The 19035-nt window shown below is 45.4% G+C and overlaps 1 protein-coding gene across 1 annotated transcript in view; it reads left to right on the forward strand.

The window, feature by feature from the left end:
* SMCHD1 (structural maintenance of chromosomes flexible hinge domain containing 1) overlaps positions 1 to 19035 on the forward strand; it is a 192988-nt gene that overhangs the window by 53158 nt on the left and 120795 nt on the right. The window contains exons 20-21 of the mRNA XM_075920925.2: positions 13317 to 13461; positions 13660 to 13756. Coding sequence (XP_075777040.2) covers positions 13317 to 13461; positions 13660 to 13756 — 242 coding nt within the window. The remainder of the gene's footprint in view (positions 1 to 13316; positions 13462 to 13659; positions 13757 to 19035) is intronic.

A 19035-nucleotide genomic window follows, 5' to 3' on the forward strand; every position in this document is an offset into this window, starting at 1 on the left:
CTATGCTGCTCTATAAAGTAAATATGACCATAGAAATTATTCTAAGTTTAATTACTTTATTTCAGACGTTCCTGAGGCAAAGAAACAACAGTTTAGGGTTGTAATTGCAGAGGGCCATACAATTTCTTAGGATCGCCCTACAAGTTGTCTTACATGTGGCCAACGTGATGGCATAGTCTTCAGCTACTCTGGTGGTAATGGGAAGAGCCTTCCAGTTCCAACTGCCACTTAAACAGCAAATAGTGTGGTAGCACTTTAAAGACTAACAAAATATATAGATGGTGGTATGAGCTTTTATGGGCACAGTCCACTTCTTCAGATGACTGGAGTGTTTGATGTCCAGAATCAAAATATATGGCGGGGGGAGGAGGAGAAAAAATGCGAGGGGAGGAGACAGAGGCAGAGGGTAGCATCCTAAGAGGCAGAGATAAGTATCAAAGAGAAAGCAGAGTATGTATGTAACTGGAAAATAACAGATAAGCTATTGGCACCTAAAAACTAGATAGTTGAGAGGCAGATAAGAACCATTAGTTAGCAATTAGAGAGGAAGAGAACTAAAAACAGATTCTACACAGACATAAAGAACCATTGGCATCTTCACTGGTTGGTTGGTAGGTAATGTCCCAACAATCCAGGACCTTGATTTAAACCATTAGCACGAGAATTAAACTTGTGAATGAATTGTAGTTCCAATCCTTCTCTGTGTGTTTGCCTTGTGCAGTTGTCTGTAACAAAACAGCAACTTGGAGATCCCTTAATGTGTGTCCAGGTAGGTTAAAGTGTTCACCAACAGGATTCTGTATGTTCCCTTTACGAATATCTGATTTATGTCCATTAATTCTTTCCCATAGGGACTGTCCATTTTGTCCAATGTATATTGCAGTGGGACATTGCTGGCATTTAATGGCATAGATCACACTATTGGATGTGTAGTTAAAAGAGCCTCTGATTTGGTGGCTGATGTGGTTGGCTCCAGTGATGAACTGTTTTGAGTAGATATGTGGGCAAAGTTCGCACCGGGGCTGATTGCAGGGCTCAGTTCCTGGATGCTTATGATGTAGCTGTGTAGCATGGTTACCGAAAAAAATTGTTTTAGGTTGGGTGCTTGTCTGTAAGTGAGAATAGGCCTCTGAGCATAGAGATAATTTTCCAAGATAGATTGTGGATAATGAGTTGGAGGAGTTTAAGTTGTGGACTGGAGGTAATGACAAGTGGAATTCTGTTGTTTTCTCTTTTTGGGTCTGTCTTAAAGTAGTTCATGTCTGGGTACTTTTTTGGCTCTGTCAATCTGTTTTTTGAACTTCTTCAGGGGGTATTTCAGTTTTAGGAATGCTCTCTACATAGTTCTTGTAGGTGTTTCTCTGTCTGTGGGATCGGAGCAAATCCAAATATATCTTAAGGCTTAGCTATAGACAATAGATTGAGAAATGTGTCTTTGATGGAAGCTAGAGGCATGGAAGCTAGAGGCATGAAAGTAAGTGTAGTAGTTGGTAGGTTTCTGGTATAGGGTGGTGGAAATTTTTCCATCATTTAATTGTACTGTAGTATCAAGGAAGTGGATTTATAATGTGGACTGGTCCAGGTTGAGGTTGATGATGGAATGGAAGTTGTTGAAATCCTTGTGAAATTCTTCAAGAGTCTCTTTTCCATGTGTCCATATGATGATGTCATTGATGTAACGTAAGTAAAACAAGGATGTTAGGGGGTGGGATCTGAGGAAACGTTGTTCAAGGTCAGCCATAAAGATGTTGACATATTGTGCCATGCGGATGCCCATGGCTGTGCCGCTGACTTGAAGACACAGATTGTCTCTGAATTGGAAATAGTTGTGGTTGAGTACAAAGTCGCAGAGCTCTGTAATCATGTGTGCATTTCTGTCTTCGTGCATGGTATTCTGATGGCCTGCACTCCGTCTTCATGTGAAATGTTTGGTGTAAAGGGCTTCTAGGTACATACTGGCCAGGATAGTATTTCCAGGTAGATTACTTATGTTTTGAAGTTTCCTCGGGAAGTCAGTGGTGTCGTAGAGATAGCTCAGAGTGCTGGTAGCATAGGGTCTTAGGAAGGACCAGCCAGATAATCCTGTTGTATTTGTGCCAGTGCTTGAAATGATGGGTCGTCTGGGATTTCCAGGTTTATGTATATTGGGTAGCAGAAGGCTCCTGGTCAGGGATTAAGAGAGGTTAGTGTAAATTTGGTCCTGAGCAGCATCAGGGAGTTTCATAAGTAGTTGTTTCAGGTGTTTTTTGTATTCTTTAGTGGGATCACGAGAGAGGCTTGTAGAATCTGGTATTGGTGAGTTGTCTGGTTGCCTTCTCTTCATAATCTGTTCTGTTCATGGTGACTACAGCGCCTCCTTTGTCAGTCTCTTTGATTACTAATGGTTTGATTACTAACTAATGGTTCTTTGTCTGTGTAGAATCTGTTTTTAGTTCTCTTCCTCTCTAATTGCTAACTAATGGTTTTTTATCTGCCTCTTCTAACCATCTAGTTTTTAGGTGCTAATAGACTCTCTTGTTTTCTAGTTTTTCTGGTTACATATGTACTCAGCTTTCTCTTTTATACTTATCTATCCTCTGCCTCTTTATGGTCCTCCCCCCCCCCCCACAATTTATTTTGGTTCTGGACATCCAATGCTCCGGTCATCTGAAGAAGTGGGCTATGCCCACAAAAGCTCACAATACCGTCTACATATTTTGTTAAAGTGCTACCAGACTATTTGTTGTTTTTTAACGTTTTTCCTGTTACAGACTAACTCGGCTACCACTCTGAAGTTTTCTTTCTCCAGAGAAATTCAATCCACCATCGAAGATCTCCTATTCGATGGACAGAAGCTCTTTGGAATCAACGCTAATGATGTGCTGCTCTCCACAAAAGACTCCAGGGCAACACATAGTTCTCTTGGCATTCACAATCCAGTATCTAGGAGACCGTACAAGTATCAGCCATACTCTAAGCCACAATATCCTAAGTACACTCAAGAATACACCAGACAAGACCAACATGAGCAAAATCATAGCAGAGGCAGAAATCAATGACACCAACTTCTAATAATTTGCAACAGTGGCAATAATCTATAGCAGCAAATTTGAGGAGAACATCAAGGGTCAAGAGAGCCTCTTGAAAGCCTCTTGCATATTCCACCACAATCCTTATCAAGGAAGCTTTTTCATCACTGTCTACTTCCATTTTTAAACAACTGGTGACATATAACCTCTGATAAATGGTGTTCCAAATAATTGAACAAGGGTATACTGCCCACTTTATGTCTATACCCCCTTCCCAACCCTCTGCTCAGTTCCTCTTCAGGGACCACTCTCAAAAAACCTTATCCAGCAGGACCTAGAACATCTCCTTCACCTAGGGTCCATTGAAATAGTCCCGACGCAATTTAGGGGGAAAGGGTTTTTATTCACATTATTTCCTCACTGAAAAGAAGTTGGAAGGATGGTGACCCAGCCTGGATTTTCAAGCACTGAACAAATTAATTAAAAAGCAGTTCAAGATGGTGAGGCTTGCTGCCATTATACATACTGGCATTGTATCTAGGTGACTGGTTTTCATCCCTCGACTTGCAAGATGTATACTTTCATATATCCATCCATCCAGCTCATAGATGTTTTCTCCTATTTATTTTAGGTGCACAGTTCTACCAGTACAAGATTCTACCATTTGGCCTTTCTACAGCTCTGAGAGTCTTTTCAAAGGTCCTTTCAGTTGTCACAGCATACCTATAAAATTGTGTCCTCATATTTCTTTACCCGGATGGCTGTCTTCTCAAAATGTGCTCACAAACAGACTCTTGTCGTTCAGTGAGTCACAAGGCATTCATTCCAACACTTAGGCCTGCAAATAAACAACGCCAAATCAACTTTGATCTCTACACAAAAGATTAAATTCATAGGGGCCTGCCTTGATTCCACAAGTGCCCTTGCTTTTCTTCCCACAGACCATTTCAACAAGATAGTTGCTGTGGTAAAAACGTTGCAGTCCACTCTCAGAGCTACAGCACACGACTGCCTTCAGCTCTTGGGCCGCATGGCAGTGTGTAACTCTGTTGTCAACAACAATCGCCTTCATATGAAGTGTCTACAAGGCTGGCTCAGGAGAGGCTACAAGCCCAATATCCACCCATTATCCAAATATCTCTAGATTCTTCTTCAAGTAGTGTCCCTGTGGGTGCTCCATTCTAGGTGAAGGGTCGCCCTGAGCCGCAGATCGGAGCTTTGCAAAGCATTTCCCCCCTGTTGAGCCACGCATGCTCAGAAGGCGTCTCGAGCCCTTCCCACCCTCTGCAGCGTGTGGCTCAACCCCCTCCCTTTCAGTTCCTCTTCAACCGCCTTCGTCAGCAGACGGAGTGAGCAGGAGCTCCCTCTGTCTCTCAGACTGCTTTTCCATTAGTTAGGTTACCACAGTTTTTCTCCTGTTATACTCCATTAGGTTTCCTTGTTTTTCTCTTTAAAATAATAACAATTTTTTTATAAGAAGAACGAAACTGACAACAAAATCTCCCCTCGGGGACTGAAACTTGCTACAGAGTGGAGCCCCGGTGAACCGGGGCTCGCTCTCTATCGGCTGCTCAGCTGGGAAAACAAACCACATAAAAAGGAAAGGAAAGGGCTATAACAGTCACAAATAAATAAAACATTGAGAACATCAACAGTTTAAAGAAATAAGAATCTCCCGAACTCTGTCTGCCTCCTCAGGCTTTAAAAAATGTGAGCAGTGCCGCGAGCCTATGCCGGCTTCTGATGGCCATACAAAATGTATTTGGTGCTTGGGGGAAACTCACTCACCCCACAGCTGCACACATTGTGCTTCCCTCACAGCGAGAGCTAGAAAGGATAGACAGCTCCGCCTGAGGATGATTTTGTTTGAGAAGGCTCTACAGCCTACAGAGCAGGGGGAACCGCAACATGAAACCCCCCCGCCACCAAAAACTACAACAAGGCAGAGAGCCTCACCGTCGCGCTCTCTCCCGCCTTATTCCTCCCCAAAGACCCAGGGAGAGTGGCAAGGAAGTCTGAGGACCCCTGCTAACAAAGCAGAGGGAAGATCCTCCCGTTCAGCACCGGGACCGGTGCGCGCTGCCTCTGAGCCGTCCCGGAAACGCGCTAACCACCCGGGGCGGAAAGGAAAGCCGGCGCCGCTTCAAACCGCGGCGCTGCTTCAAGCCTTGGCACCGCGGAAAACTCCGGCGCCGCTTAAAGTGACGGCGCTGCTCAAACCCTCGGCACCGCAGCAAAAGAGACCCCATACACAGCCGGCACCGACTGCAGCTGTAAACCAGACCTCTACACCGTCGCCGGCAGCAGACAGCGAGATGCACCCTCATGAGTCTGCTACAGAACACTCTCAGACAGCGTCTGACACTCACAGCAGGCAGCAGCATTCATGCCTGCTTCCCACTGACTGCTCACCTGGAAGATCCTTTGCAAGGCATTCCCCTCCCAGATCTATGTCTCCAGTGTCCTTGCAAGACGCTACCTTACTGGATGATGACCGACATACGACATATTCTTTGTGACACACGTCGCCAAGGAGGTCTCGCTTCTACTATCGTAGGGCTGGACCACAACAAAGCCCATGGCACCCTTATTGGTCTTACCCACCCCCACCTTACCCACCCCAATGGGGGCCCTGGGATCACTGGGACCCATACAGACGCCGGTCCTCAGCCCACTCCACACCATCTCGAAGGAGCCTGCCTCATCCACAGCTCCTACCTCCTGCAACACACACACGGAGGAGGAGGAGGAACGAATTTCGGACAGTGAATCCGATATTCAATCAATAAACATCACACACCCTGACTACCTAAGTGCCCAACAGGATGATGCAGTTATACCATCAGATACAGTAGCGATTGACGACCTCAAACAATTTCAAGAACTATTTAAGTGAGTAGCGACAAGTCAGCATGTCTCCCTCCAAGAAGTGCAAAAGAAACAACATCACTTGTTGTTAAAGAACCTGCATCCTACACTGCATAGTAAGATTGCCCTGCCAATTGACGAGGCAATCATGGAAACATCTGAGGATCTGTGGAAGACACCCGCATCCATCCAACCAACTAATAAAAAGATTGACAGAAAATACTTCGTTCCACGAAAAGACAACGATTTCCTGTTTACACATCCACAAGCAAACTCCTTAGTTGTTGAATCGGCACAACAAAGAGCGAAGTTGCCACAATACAAAAATGGCAATATGGACAAAGACCATAAAAAGCTAGACTTCTTCGGCAAGAAGATATACTCTTCTTCTACCCTACAACTAAGAATATCAAATTATTCTGCCCTCTTAGCGAATCATGATTTCGATAATTATTCGAAGTTGGGAGAACTGATACCACATCTCCCTGAATCCAAAAGATCTATCTTGAAAGCAATAGTCCATGAAGGCCATACGATTGCTCGTACCGCTCTCCAAACGGCAATGGACGTCGCTGACACCGCAGCCAGGACTACAGCTACAGCGGTAGTCATGCGTAGAACTTCCTGGCTACAGTCATCTGGAGTTCCCCGAGAACTTCAGCCCAAAGTAGAAGACTTACCATTTGATAAGCAAAAATTATTTGCAGCTTCTACAGACGAAATGCTACACAACAGTAAGAACTCAAAAGCCACACTTCGCACATTAGGCATGTATACACCGCCTTTCAAACGCAGATGATACACCCCATATAACACATACAATCACTACAGATATGGGCAATACAACTGACCACAGAGAACCTATGAAGACACTAGGCCAAGACAACGACCTCAGTGGAGGCGCCCTAATCAGGGCTGCCCACCAACTGCTCAGTCCTCCAAGCAACAAATTTGAAGATGTGGTTGAGGGTCTGCAATACCTCCCTCACGATCTAGCAACAACGCAACATGGCCATCTTTTTACCCACCGTTTACGGCCGTTCCTTCCACAATGGGAATCTATAACATCGGACCGCTGGCTTCTAGACATAGGCTACACCATCCCATTTACCACTACCCCACCTACCCTTCCCCCTACCCCATTCCTTTTCAGGGACCCCTCTCACAAGACTCTACTAAAACAAGAGATCGATCGACTCCTTTCAATTGGAGCCATAGAAAGAGTACCAGTAGAGTTTCACGGGAAAGGATTTTACTCGACTATTTCTTGATCAAGAAAAAAACAGGGCTGGGGGCCCATATTAGACCTCCGCAAACTGAACAGGTTTCTCAGGAAACAACGTTTCAAAATGGTCACACTTACAACAATCATTCCTGCACTAGATCAAGGGGACTGGTTCGCAGCCCTCGACCTGCAAGATACGTATTTCCATGTAACTATCCATCCTGCCCACAGATGCTATCTACGCTTTACGCTCGGCCCAGAACATTTCCAATACAATGTTCCCCCCTTCGGCCTCTCGTCAGCTCTGAGAGTATTTTCAAAGGTACTAGCAGTTGTCGCTGCGTATCTCAGGCGACAGAATGTCATCATATTCCACTACCTAGACGACTGCCTTTTAAAGAGCTCGACACAGGACGAAACCGCCTCCATGATAAGTACGACTACCTCCCCCCTCAATTGTCTAGGTCTTCTAGTCAACGAAAACAAATCAACATTGCACCCAGTTCAAGATATAGAGCTTATTGGTGCATGCCTGGACTCAATCACAGTTTGTGCATACCTACCTCGACAACGTTTCATAACTACGCAAAAAATTATAAGTGCGATGTTTACAACTCCTACCACTACAGTACTTACTTGTCTCCGACTAATAGGACACATGGCTTCCACCACCTACGTAGTCCACCACGCTCATCTGCATTTTCGATGCTTCCCACTCTGGATATCAACTGTGTACATACCGTCACGACACGCCCTCAACAAGATGGTGACTATTCCACCAAACGTTCTTGCATCCTTACGATGGTGGACAGTACCGAACAACCTCCTGGTAGGCGTTCCATTCCAACAAATCAAACCCACTATACAGATCACCACGGATGCTTGGCTGGGGAGCACATATGAACGATCAAGGGGTTCAGGGAAGGTGGTCCCCATCCGAGACACTACTGCACATCAACCTCCTCGAACTACGGGCAGTAAGGAATGCCTGTGCACACTTCGCCTTCAACATCACCAATCAGACGGTCCGCATCCTAATGGACAACATCTGCACAATGTTCTACATAAACAGGCAGGGCAGAGCCCACTCCCGCTTCTTCTGCCCTGCCTGTTTATGTATACGCCTGTGGAACTCATGCATCCGCAACCATGTCACCCTGATAGCATCCTACCTGCCAGGGTGAACAACACCAGAGCAGATTCAGTCAGCCGCAACTTCACCTCGGATCACGAGTGGGAGTTACACACAGAGGTCGCAAACTCAGAATGCCAAGTGCCCCCAATTCTACTCACGCGCAGGACTTGGCAAACATTCCCTGGGGGATGCCTTTCTAATCAAATGGACAGCCCCCCTACACTATGCCTTCCCCCCCATACTGCTCATCCCAAGAATCCTACGCAAGATCTGCGGAGATGGAGCCCTGGTCATCCTGATAGCCCCGTCGTGGCCCCGCCAAACTTGGTATCCGTACCTGCTCAGGCTAGCGGTTCACCCTCCTTATCTACTACCACACCGTGTAGACCTGCTATCTCAGAGCAATGGCACAATACTACACCCACAGCTCCATACCCTACACCTTCAGGCTTGGCTGCTCTCTGGTTCTCGGAGATAGAAAATCACTGTTCCCAGCAAGTGAAGGACATTCTCCACCATAGTAGGAGACAGTCCACTCGAAAAACTTACCTGCAAAAATGGACACGATTCTCTCACTGGTGCCAGCGAACAAAAGTAGAACCCCATGTCACCCCACTAAATACGATCCTGGACTACATTCTAGACCTTAAAGTATCAGGACTGTCAATCTCTTCTTTGAGTCCATCTTTCTGCAATAGCAGCATTCCATACCTTGATTGACGGCTTCTCCATATTTGCCCATCCTATCACTAAAAGATTCCTTAAGGGGCTCCACAATGTCTACCCGCCGTATAAGGCCCCACCCCCCTTTTGGGACCTAAATCTTGTTCTCCACCACCTCACTAGACTTCCTTTCGAGCTTCTGGCTACAGTACCACTCCCCTTTCTCTTTATGAAAGTCTGCTTCTTATTAGCTATCACGTCGGTCAGACGGGTGAGTGAACTCGTGGCATTAATGGCAGAACCCCCCTACACAGTTTTTACGAAGGACAGGGTCATACTTAGATCTCACCCAACATTCCTGCCAAAGGTCTGTACAGAATTCCATGTGAACGAACCGATCATACTACCTACCTTTTTCCCAAAACCGCATGCTTCAGAGAAGGACGCCACCCTGTATACTCTGGACATTCGGAGGGCTCTTGCTTTCTTTCTAGAGAGAACAAAACCATTTCGTAAATCCGAAAGGCTTTTTATATCCATCACTGAGTGTTCCAAAGGAACACCTCTATCATCACAATGAATCTCAAAATGGATCTCGACATGCATAGTCAAATGTCACACCCTGGGCAATAAGCCACTACAGGGCCCACCACGAGCGCATTCCACTCGAGCCACGGCTGCTTCTACAGCCTTTTTGAACAATGTCACCTTAAGGGATATTTACGGAGCAGCAACGTGGTCTTCAGACCATACCCTTGCCAGACATTAGGCTATCCTACCACAACTTAAACATGACTCAGCAGTTGCTACGGCAGTGCTCTCTACCACCGCTAAACATTGACTCCGGCTCCCCCCAGCCATATATTGAATACTGCTTTGTAGTCACCTAGAGTGGAGCACCCACTACTCGAAGAAGAAAAGGGAGTTACCTCGTGCAGTGACGACTGTTCTTCGAGATGTGTGTCCCCGTGGGTGCTCCTCGACCCTTCCTTCCTCCCCTCTGCGCGGAGTCTAAATTACTCGGACGGAGACGAGGAACTGAAAGGGAGGGGATTGAGCTGCGCGCTGTAGAGGGCGGGAAGGGCTTGAGATGCCTTCTGAGCATGCGCGGTTCAATGGGGGAAACTGCTTTGCAAAGCTCCGATCTGTGGCTCAGGGAGACCCTTCACCTAGAGTGGAGCACCCACGGGGACACACATCTCGAACACTCGTCACTGCATGAGGTGAGTAACTCCCTTTTCCAGTACTAGTAAAGAAATCCCATCAGTGGTGGACAATACCGCAGAATCTGTGTTCTCATAGCCCATTTCTTTGCGTCAGAGACGTCCATTTCCATGAAGACAGATGCATCCCTCTGGAGGTGTGCACATCTACAACATCACATGGTTCAGGGATTGTAGTCCAGCAAGGACAAGAACCTCTACGTAAATGTCCTGGAACTTCGTGCTGTGAAGCATGCATGTAAGAGATTCCTTCCACTCATCAACAATCATGTAAGGCTCTATATTGACAATGTCGCAGCAATGTTTTATATAAATAGTCAGGGTGGAACCCGATCTCACAGAATCAATTGCCCTTTGGAACTGGTATCTTAAAACACAGCATACACATCACAGCCGTACACCTTCCAAGCAACATCAGTGCAATGGCCGATGCCCTCAGTAGGGCTTTTCTCATCTAACATGAGTGGCAGTTGAACCCAGACATCCTGTTATGGATTTTTTTCATCAGTGAGATCACCCTACCAGAGACTTCTTTGCCACACAATTCTATAAAAAGTGTCATCAATTCTGTTAGAAGCACTATAAGGAAGGTCTCCAGAGGAGACTCCTTTCTAATCATTTGGTCATCCCATCTCCTTTATGCCTTCTCTTGCCCCTCCGCCCTCCCCCCCATATCTCTTTTAAACAAGGTCATCTACAAGGTAAGGAGGGACAAAGCATGGCTAATTCTCATAGCCCTCTCATGGCCATGAATTCTTGGTTTCCCTTCCTGACCAGGATGTTCACCAACAGTTTCCCTGCCACACACCCCAGATCTCCTCTACCAGCCCGGAATCCAGACCAGTCATCCCAACCTCCACATGCTGCATCTGAAAGCTTGGTTTCTGGATCATTTTCTGAATAAGAACTAAAGTGTTCATAACAGGTGCAACAAGTTCTGTTACACAGTAGGGTGCAAAGCACTTGTAAAACTTATCTTCAAAAATGCAACAGATTTTCGGTATGATGCTCAAAACATCAGGTCACCCCCTCCACATTTTCCTTACCCTTTATCCTTGAATACTTGCTGCACTGTAAGCAGGCAGGGCTTGCCATAAACTCCATCAAGGTTTACCTTGCTGCTATAACAATCTTCTATCTCAAGGTAGAGGTTACACATCCACTCACTAAGAGGTTCCTGAAAGGCCTACAAGCACTTTACTCAAAGAGCTGGAGACAGTAGTGAAGCATTTCATGCATGACTGGCCCAAGCTCTTCATGGAGAAGACAGACTCTTCTCTCCATACCTTAAAGCCGTGGTCCCCAACACGGTGCCCGCAGGCGCCATGGCGCCCGCGGGGGCATTTCTTGGCGCCCGCCAAGTGCTCAGGGCTGACCTGGCCCCGGGCACGTGGCGCATGCGCGGTGCCGGAGCCGGCCCCGGGCACGTGGCGCACTGTGAGCGCCGGCCCCAGGGGCGCCGCGGATTCACCCCCCGCGGCCCATGGGGGGGGGGGCGTCAGCGCTGCCCCGGGCGCGCGGCGCTTGGGGAGAGAGCGCCGGCCTCGGGCGCGCAGCGCTTGAGGGGAGAACGCCGGCCCCGGAATGCAGTTATGGGGGGGCCCCGCCCCCCCCGGGCGCCCAGCGGGCGAACGGCCACGCCCCCTGGCGCCCGGCAACCCCAAACGGTTGGGGACCACTGCCTTAAAGGATTCCTGGGCTATCTACTCTGACAGAGACAGAAGAGAAGATACATTTCTCAGTCGCAGTATAGGTCATGGTCTTATCAGTACCCACTATTCCATCTTTATTATAAACTGCAGCGCAAGAGATCCAGTCTTCAAAAGCAGAAGCAGTCAGCCACCCAATCCATGACCTCTCAGTCTCTTGTACCGATTCTGACAGGTTTGTGAAGGGTCCAAACAATTGTATCTCGCAACATCAACAAATAGCTACGAGTGCTCCTTTGAAAATTTCCTGTCCCTCTTGCACAGCAGTTGGGAGAATTACTTCTGACAGACAAGTCTTGGGGATTATTTCAAAGGCATGCATCATTCAGGTCATGACCATCCCACATTCTAACTCATCCGTGTTCAAGGACTCTTGTCATGAGAATCTACCGTGCCAGGAAGTAGGCCATCTGCTATGCCTAGGAGCCATAGAACCAATCCCGGCACAACTCAGGAGCAAGAGATTTTACTCTAGTTATTTCCATGTACCAAAAGCGAAGGCAGGTTAGAGTCCTATTCTGGATTTAGAGACATTAAGCAAATGTGTGAAGGTACAGAAGTTCTAGATGATGATGATGCTAGCCACCATTATTCCAGCTCTAAAAGAAGGAAATGGGTTTTTGGCCTTCTACCTCAAGTTACTTATTGCTACATTACAACATGACCATGGCGCAGGAAGTTCCTAGAATTGACATTCAGGAAGGACCATTAGTAGTACTGGTTACATTTGAGAGGCTGAATGTGCAGTTCTGAGTCTGTCCTGAGGAAACATTCCATGGGAGAAGCCCTCATTCTTTAATGGGAGAGGACAAAGGTATGCTTTCCCCCCATTTTTCCTTATGTCCAAGGTTCTGCCAAAAATTCAACAGACAAGCTATTATTCTGAGGTAGCTCCCCAGTAGATTTTCTTCCACGTTACAGAGGTCTCTGTACTCCTTTGTAGAGCCCATGGCAGAGACTTACAGAAGTGACCAGTGATTTGACTTTTTAGCATTTTTTCTCAAAAAGGAGGCCTTCTTTGCAAAGGATTGGTGTGCTCAGCATTTTTTTTAAAAACCATCAGGCTCCATAAAGGTGCTCATTTTGAGAATTTGATAACAAAAATATTTATCCTTGCATGTAAACTAAATTTTTTTATGTAAATAGATGTCTATATAAATAGTCTTTAGTTTTTATAAACCATGTCCACTGTCCCTTTGGATTTTGTTGAGACATTTCACAGTACTCCAAAGTTGCAGACATGCTCTATATGGAGGTTCTTACACCTGTCTTATATGTTTATATTTTAAATCCATACAGACTGAAGAAGGCTTTGCACTATCTTTGCTGCCAAAAATTTACTTATCTACTTATCTGTTAGGTTGGGGACCCCCATCTCTTTGCCTACTAGGGTTGTAGCTTAGATGTCTGTACTGATGCCTCAATTAAAAGAAATATGTGTAGTTATAGATAACGTTAGCTACATTAACATATTTTCTCTTTTAGAGGGGAAACCAGAAAAATTTTCAGTGGGTCTTTTGGATCCTCCATTTCGAGTTGGAGTACCTTTTAATATTCCTTTGGACTTGCAGGATGAATTTGGTCATCCAACACAGCTGGCAACTGATATTAAGCCAATTCTTGAAGCTAGGTAATTATATATCTATATATATCCTTTTTTCTCTTTATAACTCTTTTGAACACAATTGCTCTTTAATTTTGCAGGGTGTTGAACTAAGTATTTTTAATGTGAATTAGCTAGCATTTCTTGTTGATTCTGAGCTTTTGTGTATATTGTAGGTAAGAATTAAAATGATTCTCTTTAAATTAATTTTAATTTATTTTGTAGTGGTTTGACTTTACAGTATGAAGAAATAAGTAAAGGAACAAGTTGCGTTATTAAGGGTGTCACTGCTAAAGGACATGTAAACAATTACCTGGGCAAGGTAGGCTGAATGATTTAAATTTGGAGAGTATATTAAGTGCTCACTGTTTTATCTGTCAAATGCATGCTAGTGTTCTATTGTCTTCATTCTTATTAATTGACTTGGATATAGAATGTCTTACAATAACATACCTGTTTCTTGGACTGGATTATCCTTATATGTAAATATAGTCTGTGAGGGTGCTGGGGTATCATTGATGGGGTTTCATAGATTAGAGGATGGTAGTCATGATTTCTGGAAGAATTGTTCTGAGGGAGACGTTTGAAGGAGGAGAGAGAGGACACATACTTGGTCTTTGAAAACAGGGAGTTTCACTCTTAGGGGGTTCAGTATGTGAAGGTAGAAAGCTAAAAGCAAGGGAGGAGCAGAAGGGAAATATGGTAACAGAGTTGGAAGGAATGTAGGGAGAGAAGAAAGTAGTGAGTATGGAAAAATAACAGCAGACATGTAGATTATGGCAAGATTATTGGAGGATCTAGAAGATGACCTGAGAAACTTCAGTTTGGTCTAGTAAAACAAGAAGCCACTGTAAGAACACAGCATTACAAGAATGTGATATAAGCATAGCAGTAGAAGAAAACTACTCTTGCAGTGGCTAGTTAGGATAAATTGTGAGAGAACTAGAGATGACAAAATAAATACACATGTTTTAGCTGTGCAAATGAAGAAAGGATGGTTTATGATTCTCAGAAGTGGTGACAATACCTAATGGGCCAGAATGGAGGAGAAAGGAGGAGCGAGAGGATGATAAAATACATTTCATTGTACTAATGAATCTAGGAGATAAGTTGGATAGTGTAGTTGACAGTGGTGAGAGAGAAAAGCAAAGTGCAGGAGGCATACAAGGTGGTTAGGAGGAAAACTTCACTTTATTCAAAATAGTTTGAGATGATAAAAGAGCTAGGATACTTGGCAGAGGTAGTTAGAAAGGATATTGTATGGGAGAGGCATAACTTGGGAGTAGAGAGACTATCCTGGCAATGGTTACTCTCTGTGATAGTCTCTCTAGAATGGAAGAGGAGGAGGGAACCCAGGAAAGAGAAACAGGAAATATTGAAGGACTGAGTCTGCAAGGTGGAGAAAAGCCTAGATAATAGTAATAGGGAAATAGGAGAGAGAATATTGTGGTTCAGTGTAGCACGCATCGAACAGGTAACTGTAAAGAAGAATAATCAATATTTTGGTTTAGCAGTGAGGTAGTTAGTGACATAGTTCAGTGTGATTTTAGTGGAATGGAGAGAGGGACAAAACCAGATTTTAGGGGATCAAGGAGACAGGTGGAGGATAAGAAGCAGAGCAAGAAGATGGCACACTCTAAGATTTTAAAATAACAGAAGATGGGTGCTGAAAGGAGACAAAATGACAGATGGGAATAGGTGAAGATTATTTTCAAGATACTGAAGCTGATTCTAAGAGCATTTTTGAAGGCAAAAGAAAAAGCATAGATGGAAAGTAAGAGAAGAAGGGGTCTTAGAAGGACTCAGGCATGATAACAAGACTATCTGAGTTAGGGATGTCAGTGTCAGTAACCACACTATTAACCTATAAGCCTGAGTTTATTGGTTAATCTTGTTGACTGCATGCATTCCCTCACCCCCTTGCTGCCACTGATAGAGAGGCAGCAGCATGGAGGGTGTGGGGGGCAGGCTGGAACCAATGTGTGCGGGGAGCCAGCTTTCAAGCCAACTCCCTGTGTTGGAGAGGCAGCACGTGGGGGGCAGGCAGGAGCTGGTGGGAGCCGGGAAGAGGGAGATGAGGGTGGCTGCTGTGAAGCGGCTTCTTCCCGCAAACAGAAGCTGCTCCGCATCCTATGAAGCAGCCTCAGTCTGCAGCAAGCCTGGGGAGCTCAGACCTCTCCTCCCACAGACAGAGACTGTTGCTGTGGAGCAGCCTCTTTCTGTGGAGAGCTTGGACCCCCCCTCAGACAGGGCTGCTGCCCTGTAAAGTCTTTGCCTCCTGCCCCCTGGTGCCCAAAGAGAACTTCCAGCTGTTTTGAACAGTTGGTAGTTCCCTCTAGGTGCTGCGTGCCCCTGGCTCTGCCTGCCAGTCCATGCTGCTGCCTCTAGACTTTACGTGCTCCCCTGCCCCCAGGCTAATCAGGGTCTGTGGTTGGGGAAGCATGGGAAGTCTCCTGGCTTTGCCCCTTCTGTCCGGGGCAACCTGCAACCATTTGAAAAATTTGTGAATTGGACCCTCTTCAGAAACTATTGCCCACCACTGTCCTAGAAGACTGGAGAATATAATGCCCATCTTGAAAAGGGGAGAACCAAGAGGATTTGGGTATTAAGCCAGGTCAGCTTTACTTCGATATCTGAAAAGATAGTGGAACTAATTATTAAACAATCAGTTTGTAAGCATGTAGAGGGTCATAGGGAATAGACAAGCATGGATTTATCAAGAACAAATTGTGCCAAACCAGTCTAATCTCCTTTATCAGGATTCCTAACCTTATGGATGACACATCATACTAAGTGATATCGTTTGGGTTTTTTGTTTTTTTTGTGTGGGGGGGGAGGTTTAGTAATTACTTTGGCTCAGTCATGCTTGACATTCTCATGCACAGACTAGGGAAATGTGGTCTAGATGAAATTGCTATAAAGTTGGTTGAAAGACTGTGCCTAGTTATCAGTGGTTGGATATCAAACTAGGAAAAGCATATTTAGCAGGGTCCCACGGGAGTCAGTCTTGTTCTGGTACTGGTAATTATTTTGATTAATGCCTTGGATAATGGCATGAAGAGTAGGCCAATAAAATTTGAAGATGACACCAACGTGGGAGGGTTTATATGCTTTTTGGAAGATTGAATTAGAATTGAAAAGGTCCTAAAACTGGTTCAAAATCAACAAGATAAATGTCAATGAAGACAAAAACTTTGGTTAGGCAAGAAGAATCAAGTGCACACATACAAAACGGGGAGAAACTAGTTGGGGCGTAGTAGTGCTGAGAAAGATCTAAGGGTATGTCTACACTACCAAGTTAATCCGAACTAACAGCCATTAGTTCGAATTAACTTTCATAGGCGCTACACAGGCAAACCGCTAGTTCAAACTTAATTCGAACTAGTGGAGCGCTTAATTCGAACTAGGTAAACCTCATTCTACGAGGACTAAAGCCTAGTTCGAATTAAGTAGTTCGAATTAAGGGCTGTGTAGCCACTTAATTTGAACTAGTGGGAGGCTAGCCCTTCCCAGCTTGCCCTGGTGGCCACTCTGGGCACAACCAGGGAAACTCGTCTGCCCCCCTCCCAGCCCCGGAGCCCTTAAAGGGTATGGTCTGGCTACGGTGCCCGTGCTAGGTGCAAGCCTGCCAGCACCCAGCCAGCAGACCCTGCACCTGGCACGGTATGAGCCAGCCATCCGCTGCCACCCAGCCCTCGCCCTCTTCCCGGGACCAGGCTGGCGGCTCCCAAGAGCCTGCCCGGGACCGCAAGAGGCGGGTGCCCACCTGGTCTAGTGCAGAGATCGTGGACCTCATCCAGGTTTGGGGGGAGGCCTCCAACGTCCATGACCTCCGCATTAGGCACAGGAAAGTGGCCGTCTAGGGCAGGATAGCTGCCAGCCTGACCACCAAAGGCCACATGCAAACCCAGGAGCAGGTTTGCATGAAAATCAAGGTGGTCCAGTAAGACCCCTGACCCTGAGCTTAGAATATAAGAACATAAGAATGGCCATACTAGGTCAGACCAATGGTCTATCTAGCCCAGTAGCCTGTCTCCCGACAGAGGCCAACACCAGTTACCCTGGAGGGGATGGACCAAAGACAATGACCAAGCCATTTGTCTCGTGGCATCCATCTCCAGCCTTCCACAAACAGAGGCCAGGGACACCATTCCTACCCCCCCCCCCCCCCCCCCCGGCTAATACCACTCCATGGACCCAACCTCCCTGACTTTATCTAACTTCACTTTAAACTCTGTTACAGTTCTAGCCTTCATAGCCTCCTGCGGCAAGGAGATCCACATGTTGATTATTTGCTTTGTGAAGAACTTTCTGTTGTTAGTTTGAAGCCTGCTACCCATTCCTTTCCTTTGGTGTCCTCTAGTCCTTCTGTTATGGGAACTAATGAAGAACTTTTCTTTATGCACCCTCTCTGCACCACTCATGCTTTTATAGACCTCTATTATATCCCCCCTCAGTCTCCTCTTTTCTAAGCTGAAAAGTCCCAGTCTCTTTAGCCTCTCTTCATATGAGACTTGTTCCAAACCTCTGATCATTAACTAATTCGAATTGTTAGTTTGAATTAGTGCAGTAGTGTAGACATACCCCAAGTGATATATTCAGTCACAAATTGAGTAAGTTAATGTGGTGCTTTTGCGAAAAAGTCTAATATTCTGAAAAATAGCAGTTAGATGCAGGAGAGAGTTCTCCTGCTCTGTATGGGACTGGTGAGACCTTAGCTGCAATACTATGTCCAATTCTTGGCACCACTTTAGAAAAGATGTGGACAAATTGGAGATATTCCAGAGTAGAGCAATAGAAATGTTAAAATCTGTAGTAAATCTGATCACTGAGGTAAAGTTTAAAAAAAAATGACATTTTCATTCTTTTCTCAAGAATGAACACCTGATAAAGTCTTCAGATATATGTAAGTCAGTTAAAAAAAGGATGATAAATTGTTCTGTGTATCCAATCTGCAGCATGGGAGATACAAGTTAGCTGTAAATGGTAAATTTTCAGAATGGAGAGGGGTAACTAGTGGTGTTCTCCAAAGGTATTGTCCTAGGACCAATCCTATTCAACATATTCATAAATGATCTGGAAAAAGGGGTAAACAGTGAGGTGGCAAAGTCTCCAGACGATACTAAACTGCTCAAGGTAGTTAAGACCAAAGCAGACTGTGAAGAACCTCAAAAAGATCTCACCAAACTAAGTGACTGGGCAACAAAATGGCAAATGAAATTTAATGTGGATAAATGTAAAGTAATGCACATTGGGAAAACGTAACCCCCAATAAAGAGGCTGCGACTTTTCAGCTTGGAAAAGAGGAGACTAAAGGGGGATATGATAGAGGTATATAAAATCACAAGTGGTGTGGAGAAAGCGAATAAGGAAAAGTTATTTACTTGTTCCTATAATATAAGAACTAGGGCCACCAAATGAAATTAATGGGCAGCAGGTTTAAAACAAATAAAAGGAAGCTCTTCTTCACACAGCACATAGTCAATCTGTGGACCTCCTTGCCTGAGGAGGCTGTGAAGGCTAGGATTATAACAGGGTTTAAAAGAGAACTAGATAAATTCTTGGAGGTTAAGTCCATAAATGACTATAAGCCAGTATGGG

The sequence above is a fragment of the Pelodiscus sinensis genome, chromosome 2 (genome assembly GCF_052426305.1).
Source record: "Pelodiscus sinensis isolate ZL-2025 chromosome 2, ASM5242630v1, whole genome shotgun sequence".
Taxonomy (NCBI): domain Eukaryota; kingdom Metazoa; phylum Chordata; order Testudines; family Trionychidae; genus Pelodiscus; species Pelodiscus sinensis.